This window comes from Electrophorus electricus, chromosome 25 (genome assembly GCF_013358815.1).
Source record: "Electrophorus electricus isolate fEleEle1 chromosome 25, fEleEle1.pri, whole genome shotgun sequence".
Lineage (NCBI taxonomy): Eukaryota > Metazoa > Chordata > Actinopteri > Gymnotiformes > Gymnotidae > Electrophorus > Electrophorus electricus.
This window is the reverse complement of record NC_049559.1, coordinates 1,842,487-1,860,525: the sequence shown is the minus strand read 5'-3', so window position 1 is coordinate 1,860,525 and position 18,039 is coordinate 1,842,487. Positions and strand designations below refer to the sequence as shown.

The window sequence follows — 18,039 nt, the reverse complement described above, 5'->3', positions numbered from 1 at the left end:
TTGGTCTCCCTCGCTCCCCGACCATATACCGGGTGGTCAGAGCCATATCAGCTGTTCACTGTGGGAGATCCTTCAGAACCGAACGGGGGAAACTGTACAACACAAGTAGCGAGGAAGTTAGACACATTTAGCGTTCAAACAGAACAAAAAAAAAATCCAAATTGTTTTCAAATCAACTGAATATACAGTAGGTTTTTGTTACTGAATGCGCCTCGACTGATATGTTCTGTGAACCAATATAAATCGTATTCTTTCAGACATTCAACAGAAACACCCTGCTGCCGTTTTCGAAGAATACGACCCATTTGAAACGTCCGTCATGGATTTACAAATGCTGACCGAGATCCTGGAGTGTCTGCGAGCTCTGAACGGCACGGCTTTGAACGGGACAGCAAACCTGAGCCTTGAATTTGGCCCCAACAGCATCTGCGGCGATGACCCGCTGGCTCCAAAAGCGCCACCCTCGCGTCCTAAAGGTAAGGTCCCCATGCGCCGCTCCAGAGAGCGGAGACGCGGCGTCCCCGGAATAAACGCGCAGCCTGCGTGCGAGTTCCCCCGAACGAACCGCATCCTTCAGTGGTTAGCAGGGCATCACGTGCCAAAATATTCATTGGGTTGTGGATTTTGCCGTTTTACTTGTTTCTCTGTTTCAGAAAACGTCGGCGACGTATAATCAAACACGTTCACAATTTTCTTTATAATCTCTAAGCTTTTATTTATTTATTTTTTGCTCGAAAAGGTAGCACCTCCTGTATTGCGATAACACACCGTCAGTGCATAAAAATGGATCCGGAAGTTGCTTCCCTACTCTTTTATATCAATTGAAAAGTTAAACGTTAGGGTACGTGCCACGCTTCTAAGGTTAAGGACGTTTTATGGTAAAGCTTGTTCCACTCTACTTTGTGTGTTCTGTACAAAACTAAGTTAAATGACAGGTGGTGTGTGTAAAACGCTCCACAACCCACCGAGACCCTGGCCTGAAGGCAGGCCAGGATACGGCTTGTAAAAAACAAACAAACAAACAACAATAATAATAATGATGATAATATTAATAATAATAATAATAATAATAATAATACTTTGTTGGAGAGCCCACAGACTTCTTGCTATCTATATAAAATGTGGGAAGGGCCCTGTCTTTGGCTCTCCCCGTTATAAATGAATTTTCATGTGCTTCTGAATATTCACTACAGTTTTGGTGAACAATACAATGTCAGTTATGTATAGCCGTATGCACTGAAAAAAACATAAATGATGGACTAATTGGAGTGAAGATTGAGTGTGTGCTTGGGTTACTTTGCACAGCCAAAAGGGACTGTTGGTTTTAAAATGTGCATGTTCAGTGTCATGTTCAGGATTTGTACCTGATGGTAATGACATCCAGAAGGGAGGTTCACTCCTCTATTTCACACACACACACACACACACACACACACACACACACACACACACACACACACACACACACACACACACACACACACACACTGTACAACCCTCAGTCAGTAGAATGTGCACTAGAGTCAGGTGCCCTAACCATTGCGCTGTCATCGTCGTCATGACCGTAACGTTTCTGCTGTACTGACTCCACCTCGAAGGCACACATGTCTCGATGATGGGGACAGCGATGATGGGAAGGAAGAGCACTAGGAGTAAGACGCTTCCATCGGTGTGATGAGAATCACAGCAGGGTGATGCAATCGCTTTCTGAGCCAAAATCTGTTCAGCCTTTAGAACGCAGTGATCGATTTCCACACTGCGTGGTGTCTCTAGTACAAAAATCAAGGACTGAAAGTGTCGGCGAATTCTGGTGCATCCCCTCGATTCTCTGTAAATCTCTGTCATTTATTTATCAGATTATATAAAATCATATCAGTCAGACATGCATTTGTTGACACAGCAAAAAACGGATTTCTTTTAAAGCTGTCAATCGATACTCGTCCGAACGTAGAGGGTCTCGGGGGTAGAGGAAGACATATCGTACCACAGATCGGTCTTAACGCTTGGCATCCAGAGGCAGTAGGTACATGGGCAGAGTTCATCATAGAGTTCAGAACACAGGACAGACAAATCTGTGTTCATAACTGGGAAAACGAGCACAGAGCCGGAAACAACACCACAATGAAAGGGCAGCGGAATGGTGCTCACACGGGAGAAACGACAAAACTTAGTCGAGAACCAAGACTAGTGCGGAGGGTGCTGAGTGGGCGGGTCCAGGGTGGGGCTTGAAACAGGAAGTCGGTTAAGCGGCCGAAGTGTAGCTGGGAGGAGATTGTCTTCTTTATAATCCCATAATTCTGTATAATCCCTATATTTTATAATCCCACAATTCTTTGCATTCCCTATATTTTACAATTCAATAAATCTTTATATATTTTATAATCCTTTAATATTTTAATGTAAATGATTAATGTGCAGAAAGCCATCACAGTTGAGCATGGTTTGATGAGAATGGAACATACATGTAGAGAACAGAAATTGTTATATATAACATATAAAAGGCAATTCCTATGAGTATGGTGATTATTATTAATATTATTGTTATTATTATTATTATTATTATTATTATTATTATCCTACTACTGCTGATAATAATTGTTTTTTCCTCTTTAGTTAAAACATCTCAAAGTTTCTGCATTACATTGGGCAGAATACATTTTTTTAGAAATAATACCACAAATATAAAATATGAAATAATGACATAAAATTCAAGTGTCATTGGAATACACACTCACTGGCCACTTTGTTAGGTCCACCTTGATAATACCAGGTTGGGCCCTTTTTTGTCTTCAGAACTGCCTTAATTCTTCGTGGGTGCTTAATTCTTCAAGGTGCTGGAAACAGTCCTTTGAGATTTTGGTCCATATTGACATTACGGCGTTGCACAGGTGCTGCAGGTTTGTCAGCTGCGCATCCATAACGCCAATCTCCCGTTCCACCCAGAAACTGTTGGACTGAGGTCTGGTGACTGCAGACGCCGTTGGGATACAGTGAACTCATTGTCATGTTCAAGAAACCGTTCTAAGATGATTTGAGTTTGGCATCATGGTGTTTTATCTTGCTGTAATTAGCCATCAGTAGATGGGTGGTCTGTAGTCATAAAGTCATCATAGATACTCATGTAGGCATTTAAACAATGCTCAGTTGGGATTAAGGGACCCAAAGTGTGCCAGGAAATTATCCCCAGCTACCATGAGTGGCACTTCCGCTGTAGCTTGTCTGCTTCAAGATACGTCATGTTGTGTGCTCAGAGATGCTCTTCTGCGTACCTCGGTTGTAACGAGCGGTTATTTGAGTTACTGTTGCCTTTCTGTCAGCTCAAACCAGTCTGTCCATTCTCCTCTGACCTCTGACATCAACGAGGTATGTACACCCCGAGAAATGCCGCTCTCTGGATAGTTTTTCTATTTTTCAGACTATTCTCCGTAAACCCTAGAGACGGTTCTGCGTGAAAATCCCAGTAGATCAGAAGTTTGTGAAATTCTCAGACCTACCTGTCTAATGCCCGTGACCACGTCACGTTCACAGTCACGTAAATCACATTTCTTCTCCATTCTGATGCTCTTGATTTGAACTGCAGCAGGTCTTCTTGACCACGTGTACACCCCTGCATGCGTCAGGTTGCTTCCATTTGATTGGCTGATCATATTAGAACAGGTGCATCTGCTAAAGTGGCCGGTGAGTCTCAAAGTTTTGGGACTGGAGTTAATGACCGGTCTGCATTTTCAGGCTTTTTGGCACTCTAGAGCTGGGAAACCATTAACTCATGATTCATATTTCATGGCCATAAGTTGGTCTAGATTTAATGCTAAATTGATTACGTTTCCTAAGTAGGCATGAAGAGTGCTTGTGAGTGAGGTAGGGGTTGCTGGACTAGTTTTTATTGATGGAATTTACACCGACTGTGCTGGTCTGAGCGAACAAGTATTGATTTAGAGGAGCTTTTGCGGTAAAGAGCGCCGTCGTTGACTGTCGGCTAGAACCGGAATAGATCTTAAGAGGCTTCGCCGCAGCGGTCAAACTAAAGCTGTGAGTCCTGTGAGGTCAGCGATGTTCAGGAGTAGTGACATCATAGCGGGGACTCCGACAGGAATAGGAAACAGTGACTCATAGTGGCAGAGTCAGGAAGTAATTTTAGGGGCTACGAGGGAACATACTAAATGAAATCACAGCGTAAAATTAAAATACTTTTATTGCAGCTGTAATGTTTTTGACGTCTTTTTCCTAACTGAACTGAAGAGGAATAATCCCCCATAGTGAAGACTAATCCCCCATAATAAAGACTAATCCCCCATAATAAAGCCTAATCCCCCATAATAAAGACTAATCCCCGATAATAAAGACTAATCCTCCATAATAAATGCTAATCCCCCATTATTAAGCATTTAGAACTATATCTCAGGGTGTTGGCTACACGACCAGCTGCATGTATAAGGGCAATATCCTGATGGAGTTGTGCATTTCTGAACATTTTGCATATTTAAATATTTTTACTTATACTTCAGTATTTTTCTGAGGAGTCTACTATTTTTTTATTTATTTTTTTGCCATTCATATTCAGATACTAAGTCAGTTTCTGGGTATTGTGTTCTGTAGGTGACAGTATCTGGACTGCTTTTGTAATCACATCTCAAGCTTTTCATTTTGCCCCACCTTGTACATGCTGAGTATTGCGTGTTGCTCCCCACAAAGTCTCTTGGGAAAAACTTGTTTGGAGGTCAATGCAGCGTTCCCAAACAATGCGGCGTTCCCAAACAATGCCGTATTCAGGAAGCTCTCGTATCCGGTCGTCAGGTAGATCAATCGCTAGCAGGCTGTCATAAATATCCCCTGCAGTGGCATGAGCTAATGGTGAAGATGATGTCCTCTTTCAAAAGACAGATGTTAATGGTGGTGTGTCAGGGACGACTGTCAGGAACGATTGTCCTCCCTCTTCACTGATAAACACATGCAAGTATTTAAAAGACGCTTTGCATCATTTCATTGTAGTGATATCTGGGACAAATGACTACCTTTCAACAGATCACATTTACTGTGTTGCCTAACGATCTGGGTTAAATCTTTTCCTGGTACAATTAGAGAATGAGCTACGGTTTGATGTATATGGACGACAAACCTGACGCACCCTGCAGTGAGAGAGGGGGTTCTTTCCTAGATGTCGATGTTGAACAAGGGAGAAACGGACAGTGTTGGCGAGGAGAATCATAAACGCGTTTGCAGCAAGTCTGAAAACCGAGGCCGTCTGAATCACCGCAGCGTCTCAGACCTGACAGAAGGTCAGAATGCAGCGCACTATATACACTGAGCCGCACAGATGGATTTGAGCATGTTTACATTTGGAACACAAGCACATGACCGCTATAAGTGGAGTAGAACAGGAGATGGGAACAGAAGTATGTTTGATAGTTAAATGCATATCAGCCCAACGATGGTCAAATATGCAGCGGATTTTCTTTGCGTGTCTTGTGTCAGTGTCAAACGCTCCGATGTGGAAAAAGAACGCAGGTGCACTGGAGCCACCGCAGAAGTTCTCCGAGACCTTACCTGCATCTTCCGTGTGATCCCCCCCGCCAACCGTGCATGTTTAAACCACACTGACACAATTATTGCATTGAGCTTGTATGTGTCCGAACATGTGACGAAAAACCCATGAACAGGCGCTTTTTTGTTCCAATCCGCTCGTGAAATCAGTGGCATTGACGCTGAATCATAAATGTCAACTGTGGCTGGGATGAAGTGGCCAACAGAATGTTAACGCCGGCCGGGCAAAATGCATTGGGCAGGGAAGTGCAGGCAAGCAGGAGCCGAGGAGAGCCGAGGAGAGCCGAGGAGAGCCGCAAAGCTCATCTGGAGAGGAGCGGGGGTGCGCGCGGACACGCGAGGAGATCCAAATTTCGCAGCTCCCTCCTGCTGAAGTGAGCACCCTCAGAGGAACAGCATCGTGGGACCGTGGCAGCAAGTTCACTGACGCCAACCCCCCTCAACCGCTAGCCGAGGTGCCGTGGAGAGGACGCTCGAAGTGACAGGACGGAAGAGCTTGAATTTGACCCACGAGCCATTGGGACAGAGCACATGAAGGGCCTGGGAGACATCCGGAGGCGTGTGGAAGCCAGCGGGTCGTGGTGAGAGAGATGGAGTTAGCAGGAGAGCCTCTGGCAACCCGGGCGCCCCTGTCAGGCCGGATGAGACACAGTGCGTAGCTCGGGGACCCAACCAGAAAACCACGGTTTTGATAAACATGGAATCGGTGCGTTTTACCCTCTGACAGCTCCTAATCTGTTGAGGATAGATTATAGATTAGGTAAGCCTGGGACCCAATATAAGAGGGGATTTATTGCTTGGCACCACGTATGGTAACTTCCACAGAGGGTGTTTATGATGCTGCATCGTTGTAAACATGGAAGAATTGAGCGATGCGTACAGAAACCCGGCAGTGCATACGTACCAGCCCATCCTGACGCTGGACGCCTCGTATACCAGAGATGTGCATGGGTTGCATTTTTGTCTTGGTGGTGAGATGCTTCTGAGGAAGTGCCTTAACGTGAGAGTAGATGAGACTGGGAGGTGTTGTAGGTGTTTTAGTTCTCTCTCTCTCTCGCTCTCGCTCACACACACACGCTGAAGTCTCGCACCAAACTAAGAAATCACATTATCACAGCACTCTGTGTGCCTGAACATCTCTGCTGTATCTAGCTGTAATGACTAAATGCACTTTGTGCTTGTTTTTAGCATCGTAGTGCATGTGTAAGATCCCAGTGATGCCATTGTATTACTTTGGCTTTTTCAGAGGAGTAGACTGAAAGCACATTTGCTCTCTAATGTTTTGAGTGACCGTATAAAGCTCTTAGGGGTAATTGTATTTGATGCTATTGCTCAAACCTAAACAGGCCTCCAGGTCCACGATTTACACCAAAACCAATTCATACACAGACATATTTAATTTCCTTTTATGCAATGTGATTTTCGTAGTAACCATATCAGTTTAATGCAGTGTAACAATTGGCTTTGCTGTTTTTTTCTGTTTAAGCCGAAACACTATGAAACCCCAGTGTGAATCCAGCACATCATTCCACGTTTATTGTGGGAAATGCTAAGTAGTAATAATTGTGCCTGTGTTATCAACCCCACTCTCTGTTTTGATCTCAAGAGTCTTGGGGTGTGTGTGTGTGTGTGTGTGTGTGTGTGTGTGTGTATATGTGTGTGTGTGTGTGTGTGTATATGTGTGTGTGTGTGTGTCAGAACTGTTTGTAACATTTTCTGCTCACATTACACACACACAGACACAGTCTGCAGTGACATGTCGACTGATTGCAGTTGAGATCACAAAGTCCAAAAGCTCATATCCAAATTCCAGTGGTCTCCTTGATACTTTGACAGTGACTGAACATCACTGATAGGGGGCGGGTACTGTTAAGCACAGGCAACATAATGACTTTGTAATGACATTGTACACAACAGACTCACGTCACAATTTAGGCCGCTTGCTCAGCTCCGTGTATCTGGATGTCAGCAGTATGTGCTCCCACTATCGCCCCTGTTCTGGCTAAACCGAAACACCCAGACTTGAACACGGGACCAGTCAGAGAGTTTAGGCCATGGACATTTTCCCAACAGCCAAGCAAATATAAAATGGATCAGCATCAGTGGTCGTTGTAAGCAGGCCGTAAGCAGGGCTGTAAATCGACGGCAATTGGGTCAATCAATCGGCATGTAAACAAAGCTGGATTTTTAAAAAAAACATTTGCATTCATTATACTGCCCTTGTTGTCTTGAGCCTCTGCTCTTTGCTCACTGAGGACCTCGTGCTCGTCTAGATGGCGCCTGGTGAACTGGAAAGTCAGTAAGAACTCTGAGTTATAAGTCTGGGTCAGACAAGAATGCAGAGCTGACCAAAGCGATTTTCAGGAAGAGAAAGACAATGAAATTGCCGACCAAATCCTCCTAACTTCCTTGTGTTGGACCAGCTGAAAACTAGGTTGTTGGAAAGAGGAAAAATGCATTATTTACATATGAGCCAGGTTTGCTTCTCAGATATGTCCATTTCACATACAGTAAAGTCAATGTTTAACATACCATCTCACGTGTGAAAATCCTACCTCTGTAAATTCTCCTACTTTTAGGTGCCTTAACTAGGATAACCCATTAAACATAATAAAGCAAACAAATAAATAAGTTAAATTAAAGTTACACTTGGTTTTTTGCTTGCATGTGTGTTTGTTTGCTTGTCGTGTTTTTAGATTTTAATTAAATATTACATTACTTGAATTGAAGGCAGGTATTTGTCCAGTTTATTGACCCCAGTCAGACTGAGTCTTCAGTAAGAATTAGACTTCATTGGTCTATTGATAACCAATTAGCATGTTGGATGTCAAGTCTATGGATTATTTGACAGCTACATATTGTGTGAATTATTCTGTGACAGTCTAGATCTTTCTGAGATATTGGCATTTTATTGCCAGCGTTACAAATGAGGGAACTTCTTCCTGATAACATGGCACTAAAGATGGCTCATATGTTGTTTCTTCCACATGTGAATGAAAGATTATTTCCCTACAATTTAAATATTCATAAACTGTCACTTAGTCATTGATTTAGAATTTAAGCAAGTCATTTTCCCGTTAACTCGATGTCTCCCCAAAGTCATTTAGTGAAATGGTCTTTCACTGTAAAACATGCACTGATTAAAACTAATTAACATTTATTGGTGAGAAATTAATCAAATATCATTCTAAGAGGGGGTCTTAAAGTTCTTAAAGGGCTAGATCCTACATATCTCTTCTAGTTTCCATTTTTGGTTGATTTCCACAGTGCTTATGTTGATTTATGTTTCAAAAACAGTCATAATTCATTTCTACAGGACCGTTTCACAACCTTTCTGTATTCCTTACAACTGAGTAGGTCGTGTCTGTTACTGTCTTACCTTTAAGACAGACCTAAACGAGCTCTGTACTGATTGGCTGCCCTGTGCCTCGTTTAAAAGGCCCTGGCCACTGAAACACCTGGAGTGTTAGTGGACTCGGTAGACAGGGCTGTTTAAACACCAGAAACCATGATTTCAAAACAAGCAGTTTTTGCGTCGTAGATTCCATGTACTGTATTCACTACGGAAGTGAACATTTTGAAACTTTCACAGTGTTTACATGTTACTTCAAATTTGTTTATTCTAATAAAGTGAGAGGAAATAGAGTTTTTCAGGATAGACACTTTAACCCACTTATTTACTATTAGTTTACTATTAGTTTGCAATAGCTATGTTCAGCTACATGTGCAGGGGAAAAATGTCTGAAGAAAAAAACCCTAAAATAACTAAACGTTTAAAGGGCAGAAAATCAGGTTTAATTCAAAGGAATATTATTGTATTGGATAAACCATATATGGATCACGGCCTTCTTGTCTAGAGTTTCTGGATTTTTAAGGTTGCTGATTGCCAGTACTGTTACATCTAATGTGTTTAACATGCGCCGTGATATCTGCGTGTCGGCAGTCACATCTTTTGGTCCTCATGTCGAGAAACAAAAAAAACTCCCCCAAAGACTCCTAATGCAAACGACACATCTAGAATCAACTCCACACATTCTGTTATCTCTCTTCTGCATGAAGCGGTAACGTAGCATCTGGCCAAGCAACGATTGGGTTGCCAATTGGCCGATTACCTGTGCCGCCCTGAAATATGCAGTAGTCTGTAGTAAGAACAGAACCAGTAATGAACAGAGCAGAGGGAGGCTGGCAAAATTGCACATACCAACAGATGGGCTGCAGCCTGTGATTGTGCACACATTAAACACAAGATGAAGTAAGGTAGGGGTTAATTTAAATACCCCCAGATACCCTGAGAAGGACAGTCCGCACCTAAACCCCTCAGTCAGTGTTTGAGTGGAACTGCGCTCGAGTACGGAGCCAAACAAAGTGTCATAGATTGTTAGTGTTTGAATGCCGCGTCGCTTCGCTGTGGGTTTCGTTAGGTGGGGGAACGCTCTGTCTCGTTCTCTCTTTCTCCACATCTGTGCCCTGGTCACAACTTGTTCAAGATGACTGCGCGCGCCCAACAGGCCAAACGGAGAGTGATGGTGGGAGTTCTGAAAGCAGATCTCAGAACGCCGTTGCCATCGAAGCCAAGCGTGGATGTAAAATTGTGGGAATTTGATGAAATTTGCAAATGCGGTATCCTGACTGGTCTTGCTCCTCTGTGGTTGCCGAGCTGATTTTAAAGGCCGGATAACTGTTCATGCACAAACAAACTAAACAAAATAATAACCAACATTTAAATAAGAACACTGGTTACGAGACAGTAAAAAGCGTCGACGTAGCATTTTCATATTAGATATTTGATAAGATATCCAATATTTTAAGGTTTTAATGTCAGTCACACAATATTTTAAATTTTTGCGTGTAAATGTTTAGAGATCTGAGAGACAAGAGTGGCAGGAATTGTCATTACAGGGAATTGACATTCCAGACATCCGTGGAATGACTGGTACACTAGTGGAAGGATTTCCACAACGCTGCAATCCGTTAACCGTCTGCATAGCCCGTTTCCCAGAGGAACCGCGGTGTTAAGATGATCTTAAACACGAGGGAGAGTGTTCAGGACGCTGGTCCCTCTACTATTTAACGATGACCTTTGTGTCGCGATGCCTTTAGGAATTCAGCTGAAGGCAGAGCCGAGACAGAGGCTGCAGGAAGCCAGCACGCGACTCACGTAGAGGTGGTCTGCATTGATTTTAAGAGCTCAGTTGGTTCCTAACAAGATAAGATTCCTCGCTTGTCCATAATGCTCTCTGCTCATTGTCTAACACTGATTACTTTCTGTAGCTGGAGTCCAGAAGGCACTACATGTTTTACATGTATGTATAAGATATATATTTCAGTAAATGCATTTAGAGCACAGTAAGTTTTAAACGCCCATTTTCATCGCTTTTTGCCAAGCGTTTGTAGTAAGACTATATAGATTGCATTGAATGGAAAAATCCATATTTTTTCCTGTTTTGATATTTTGTTTTGAGAGGGTATATCATACTTGCAATTTGAGAGTGTCTTCAAAAAATTGAATCACTGCAATTATTAGGGAAGTTTTATATTGCAGCAGTCTGTATGTATTCCAGAAACTCTTCATATGCGCATACACTACAAAAATATAAGCTTCTGGTGCAAGTTCGGTGTGTCATTCCAAATGCCAGCACGCAGCTCTGCCAGTAATTTGTGTCCCTGCGTCCTCATAGATCAGAGCTAATTACGGCGCGATTAACCGCTGGAGAGGAAATAACCGATTATGCCATTTGCAACGGCGCTAATCAAGCAGTGCTTCATGTGCTGAAAGTATCAGACCCTGAAAAGTGGAGCGAGTCTGGCAGGGCAGAGGCAGCTCGGATCCTCACTCGTCATTACTGCGTTTATATTCTCCAGCATGTAATAATTAGCAAAGGTGAACTTAATTAGTCTTCTCATCCTCTCAGAAAGCAATGTACAACGGGACATTCGCAAATAAAATTAAATTGTTAGATTTTTATGAAGAGGCATCACCAATAGCACATGTTTTATTTTATGGCTTTTGGTTCCAACAAAAAAAATGTAACGTCATCTAATCTCATATCGTCTGGTTCGAAGACTTGAGTTAAGACAAGCTGCGTATTTCTATAGTGTTGATGAAGTTAAGCAGCAACTCTGTGTCTGTAACTGCTGTGTAGGTTTGCTTAGTTTTACTTTATTCTAGCTTGCATTTTATATTCATTGTTCCACACAGTTTCATGAGCCCAGTCAATTGCGTGGTTTTCAACAATTTTTCGCTTACTTCAAAGACCAAGCTTCTAACTCGCTGCATTCTTTCAGGTGACGGCTTACGTGAAAATCACTGGACAGTCAAACCCTGAGCAGAAACGCGATTCAAAGGTACAGAGATTGTGGCCGAGCGTGTTCAGACGCGTCAACCCCGGGCCAGCCGTGGCTGGGACGTTAAGAATGAGAGCGCTTCTGTCATCTGGCTCAGTACTGATGGCCAGTGCAGGACGGCTGGAATCGTCTCCGCGTCTCTGAAGTCTGGCTCTGTGCTGGCAAGGGCCGGACTGTAGCTGCACGTGTTGATTGATAAGTCACGCGAACTCCTCGGCAAGTCCTGCGTGCCAGGACGTTTAAAACAAAGAAGATTAATGTCAGTCACAGGCCTAACAATAAAATGAACTATGTTACCATTGCCACATGCTATCAGCATTTTAGCTTGGGAACATTATGCTTGTAGCTTTGTTTCCTGGTATAAGACCAGCGCAATGTAGTGGAAGCTTCTGGATAAACCTGCCTGTGTTCTTCTTCACAGTTCACTTTCCAACTCTGCCTTTTCCGTCACAGTCTTTTCACGGTCATCATGTCTCTTGCATCTTTTCCAGAGATGGATTCGGTTCGGATCCTGCTATATTCCCTCATCTTCCTGCTCAGCGTTTTTGGCAACCTGTTGATCATCGTGGTTTTGGCGGTGAACAAACGCATGCGGACGGTCACCAACTCCTTCCTTCTCTCGCTGGCACTGAGTGACCTGATGACGGCGCTGTTCTGCATGCCCTTCACGCTCATCCCCAATCTTCTGGGCGACTTCATCTTCGGAGCCGCCATGTGCAAGATCGTGGCCTACCTCATGGGTGAGGCTACCAGCTTATCCTGGACACTCGGGTTTATCGAGCTGTTGCGCAATACCTGTTTGTAGGGTTTAGAGTAGGAGAAGACAGATCTGGGGAAAAAGGGATCGCGTGGACACCCAACCCGAAGGCGATGATTGAATGTCTAGCTACGCGGATATTTGCCGTCAAAACGAGAGAGAAAAAGCTGAGCAAACCCGTGTTGGAACAGACGGGCGAGATGCTCGCGTGAGATTAGATAGAAAAGTTTTATTCGAACAGTAATTTAGAGTCTTGTTTTTCCCCCCATGCTTAAATTTCATTAACTTTGAAATTTCATGAGTGGGGTCACAACTTCGTTGCATTCGAGTTGAGTCGTGAGTCATCAGAAGTGAATTTTCATCTCGTGTGTGTGTGTGTGTGTGTGTGTGTGTGTGTGTGTGTGTGTGTGTGTGTGTGCGTGCATGCACATTCATCCGTTAAGTTGGACATTTTTATGGATCACTATTTGTAAATGAAGGCGAAAGCAAAAACTCGTCTAGCCAGTTCACACTCCCACATCAGAGATTTAGAACTGTAAAAATGGAGAATGTCTGACCCCGTACCACGCTAAGCGGCAGATCGCTTCTCCAACGTCTCACTAAGAAAACCTCTGACTGTTTTCAAATGGTTTCTTTTTTCCCTGCTACACTTCGAGTCACTGTGGTATTATTAGACTGGTGCAGTGCGCTGAACTGAGTTTGGGCCCTCCTTACTCAGAGCTGTACACGGCAACGCAAGCAGCACCCAATTCCTGCCCCCGGTTACCTGCCCCTGGCTACCTGCCCCCGGCTACCTACCCCCGTTTGGTGAAGGTAGACAGAGAAAAGACAGAAATCCATTTTTGTCTCCTTTAGTTCCTCAGGTTATGATGCCGGGCGAATACCGACATAGTCTGCGCAGTGTTTGAGAAGTGATAAGCTGACCCAAAGCATCAAGCGTGGCGTGTGAAATAACCAAGGCTCTCTCAGCTGGTTCCATTTATCCCTGATCTGGTATTGAAATGTGCACTGTGAAGTGAGTTTATCAATCACTGCAGCTTAGCAAAGTGCTCAGAGTGACTGCCTTCCAACTCCTAAGTCCTCGTACGCAGCAAAACGAAAGTGCGTGTTTGAAATCTGCCTCTTTATGCCGCAGGGATCTCAGTCAGCATATCAACCTTCAGCCTTATGGCGATAGCCATCGAGAGGTACAGTGCCATCTGTAACCCTCTGAAGTCCCGCGCTTGGCAGACCCGTTCCCATGCCTACAGGGTCATTGCCGTGACCTGGGTCCTGTCCTTCCTCATCATGACCCCGTACCCAGTCTTCTCTACGCTCATCCGCTACACCAAACCCAACAATCTGACAGGACACATGTGTCGTCACGACTGGCCAATGGAACAGGTGAACCAGGCTTGGTGAGTCATTTCTTCAGCGTTTTACTGAAAATGAAGTGTGTGTCTGATAGGAGGAAAGACGAAGAGTGTAGAGTTTCACAGCGGCGTCTGGACTTATTTGCGTGTAATCTGCATGGTGGACGAGCGAGTCTGATTGTTGAGAGCCCCACACGCACAGGACCATGGCAGTATTCTCCGGCTCATCGCATCACTGCAGTTATTTGGGTTGCCAGAGATGTAAGCGACTTGTGTCGGAAATATTTCCCTTCCCTCAAGGACAGCGGGAGTGCTGAGATCTAGACAGGCCACATAGTCCAGAAAAGGTCAAAAACAGTGAGAGGATTTGCTTGGTATTCAACTGCCATCTGAATCCGTTTTAGTGTATCGTGGACACAAGTGTATTGATTTTAGTGGATTAATCATTTACTTTTTGTGTGTTAAAGTAGAAAATGGGTGCTAATGTCTGTTCTGTTTAACATCTCATTTGTCTACTAAATAACCGGCTTTTCACAAAGTGAATCAAATGCATTTTAACAGGAAAAAGCCCAATTTGCACTTCATACCCAAGAGTGCATGCTTGACATTTTCCCAAATCAATGCATGGAGATTATTGGGTGGGGGCACAGCATTAATGATTTAATCCCACCTTAGAGTTGAGAGTCAGAGAGGCCTTGGGCTCCGATTAGCATGAAAGTGTTGTTCATTCTGGTTAAACCTGAGCTTAAAGAATAAACGTTTTGTCTGCACGTCACAAAAAGCTAAGAGGCTAATTTCGGGTAATCTTGCGTGACTCCAGCAGTGCTAACAGTTGCCGTTCTTTTCTCAGGTGCATCCTGTTACTCTTTGTTCTTTTTTTCATTCCCGGGGTGGTGATGATCGTTGCCTATGGCCTTATATCCCGCGAGCTGTACCGTGGAATGCGGTTTGAGATGGACCAGAGGAAAGTCCAGTGTGGTGAGTTCAACAAATTCGTTTACCTCCTTTTAATGACCACCACGTAACCTGTGAGGAACCCGTGAAGGGTTTCTACAGCGAGCTCATCCCCAAGGACACATTAGCTGAAGTTCTCTCTGGTTTCTATAAATGGAAATGGCCGTCTGCCCGGAAAATGCCAGTTGAAACTTGGTCAACGGGACTTAAATTCAAAAGTAAAGAAATGTGAGACAGAATTCCTAAAAATGTCTGACCATAAATGAAAATATTTTAGATAACTTGCTCTGTTTATGCTTTTGAATGGTTGCAAGAATCCGGTAGAGTACTGAACCCCCTTGGCTGTGGTAAATAAGTGGCACTCTGTTAGCGTTATAAATATGCCTTCAATATGCCTCTTGACTCACCTCTTAAAATTACCCAATCACAGCCACCATCCACGCTGCTCTTATTAGTGCATCACTGCTCGATTCCCAGAATGTCATTTCCCATCACATATTTGCTGCTAATAATCCTTGCAAATGGATTTGAACTCTTGAATCTAAAAATACCACTTGCGGATCTTGAGTAGTTTGTTTTTCCTCTACTCTTTGACTCATAGCTCTAAATGACTGTCTCCCCAAGTTTTATCCAAGTTTTAAACTTGACAAATTCTATTCTGGTGTAGAAAATGTGGGATTGATCAGTGAACCTTATATCTTTTTTCTTGACATCATACGTGGCTGTTTCAGGGATGGTGTATCTGGCTCTGTGCCCTGTAGACCCCGTTTAATGCCGTTGTGTTGGTCTCTCCATCCAGTCACGAACAACGGCACCGCTTCCGTGCTCTCCGACGACGGAGACGGGTGCTACATTCAGGTGTCGAAGCGTCCCAGCTCCATGGAGATGTCTGCCATCACCCTAACCAGCTCTGCCAAGGTGGAGCGTCTGCGCAGTAACACGTCCGAGACCACGCTGATGGCCAAGAAGCGCGTGATCCGCATGCTGATCGTGGTGGTGACCGTCTTCTTTGTCTGCTGGATGCCGCTGTACTCCGCCAACACGTGGAAGGCCTTCCACCCGCCCTCTGCCAAGCGTGCCCTCTCCGGCGCCCCTATCTCCTTCATCCACCTGCTGTCATACACGTCAGCCTGCGTCAACCCCGTCATCTACTGCTTCATGAACAAGCGCTTCCGCAAGGCGCTGCTGACCACCTTCGCCTGCTGCTGCGGCGGCCCGTGCGCACGCCGCCGGATCCGGGAGGGCGGCGAGGACGACGCGACAGCCGCCGCCGGCTCCATGTCCAAGTTCACCTACACCACTGTCAGCACCGTGGGGTCCTGCTGACTCCCTGAGTGGGACAGGTGGACACTGGATTGGGGACAGCTGACCTCTGCATGCATTAGGAGAGGGTGCTGCTGTCTGAGGTACTAGCAACACTAGTATCAGCATGTTAATCATCACCCTTGATCACTTAAATTATTTATGATTGACCATGTTTCTGCATATGTACATGTATTCGTCTGGGTTTTTAAATATCTATCATGAGTTTGTGGCGTGTATTTGAAATGCCGAATTAGTATTCGTTTTGCTGATGTTTTCAGTGTGTTCAGTGGGTTAATAGTTTTTAGTGTTTGACAGTGACGTATAAGTTAGGGTTCAGAGGTTAAGAGAGATATAATAACGCTTAAGCCTTCATGACCAGGGAACCAACCCTCTACCCTACACACCCCTAGCCTACGTGTTCCCCACACACTCCGCTGCTGGGAGCAGACAGTAACCTCCACGCCATGGGCTTGTGAGGTCAGGCTGAACTCATCCAGGACTGTCACGGATGTGTGGGCTGACGGATGACTGCTTCTGGACATTACATATCTTTAAACTGATTAAAACTATGCGAGAGCTGCTCCATCAAATACAGCTAAGTGCACACGGGGAGGTGGAACTAAAGGAAAACCCTATTCTTCTCGGCGAAGGTTTCCCCGAAGATAAGTGGGGAGGCCACTCTCTTTAATGCTCTAGCCTCGCCAGAAAAGCAAAATGCAAGATTAAATGCCACAGATCCTATTCACGGGGACGTCAGCCTCGGGTCTGTGTGGCTCTTCCTCTGCTATGTAAAAACGAGATCTTTTATATTAGTTTATTTCTTCTCTTGTCCTGTTTTGTGCTAGCCCGTTCAATCATGCCAGCTACTCCTATGGACCACATCTAAAACCATACTGACGGATCATTCCAAGCATCAATTCACGGTGTGCTGTTTAAAAGGGGTAGGGGAGGGGCTATGAGAAAGGGGTGTGGCTGTGAATTGGGGGGTGTGGCTGTGAGTAGACACCACCCACTTTCCCTTTGTTTTTTCTTTCCTCCCTCGCTCCCTTTCTGTCTCGCTGTGTCTCCTCCCCAGACTCCTGTCTGCAAGCTCAGGTCCGATTATGGCACTGCCCAGACCTCCGGCGCGCTCCTGCAGGGAATTCCTAAAGCTCTGACCCTCCGGACTCAGGCCTGTAACGGCGTATTCCTGGATCCGTCACAGCCTGGGTTAGCGGCTGTTTGCTCAGGCTCACGCAGGGATTAGTGTGCCAGGGTTCATTACTTGGTAACATTTCCCAGCAGCCTACTGTGTTCTTGGCGCTTTTCCATTTTGGACAGGTACGAGCCGTGATAGCTACGCATGACGTGGGTTATGTCTGACAGCGAAGCAGTGTTTTAAGCCACTGCGCTACTCGGACATCCAGAACATACCCGTGACTGACCAGAGCCGAGTAATGTCTGGTTTTAGCGACATGTCCGAGTGTTTTTGTAGTGCGGCGTGGGGTGAACTCAGGTGGTTTACCACGACGTGACATTTAGAAACACGTGAGCTCAAGCACTGTGTTAACAAAAGCAGTACAGAAATATCTAATATCGTTGCAGCACACGTGTACTCAGAGAGCAGGTTAATCTAGGTAAGCACGGGTAAACCCGAAAGAGTACATACGTAGAGTCCTTGAGAAGGAATTTCCAAATCCGTGCATTCATAGGTATTAGCTATTAACATACATATTAAAGCAGGACGTACCAGAAGCAGGTGTCAGAAATAATCCTTGATGTATGAACGGGTGAGAGAACGCATGG

The 18,039-nt window shown here is 44.7% G+C and overlaps 1 protein-coding gene across 1 annotated transcript; it reads left to right on the top strand.

Annotated features, from left to right (window-relative positions):
- LOC113584891 (cholecystokinin receptor) lies at positions 1–17,172 on the top strand. Its single transcript, XM_027022104.2, has 5 exons — positions 1–476; positions 12,378–12,626; positions 13,779–14,040; positions 14,846–14,973; positions 15,749–17,172. The coding sequence occupies exons 1-5, from the start codon at positions 320–322 to the stop codon at positions 16,273–16,275; spliced, it is 1,323 nt and encodes a 440-aa protein (XP_026877905.2). The 5' UTR covers positions 1–319; the 3' UTR covers positions 16,276–17,172.
- Positions 17,173–18,039: the final 867 nt, after the last annotated feature.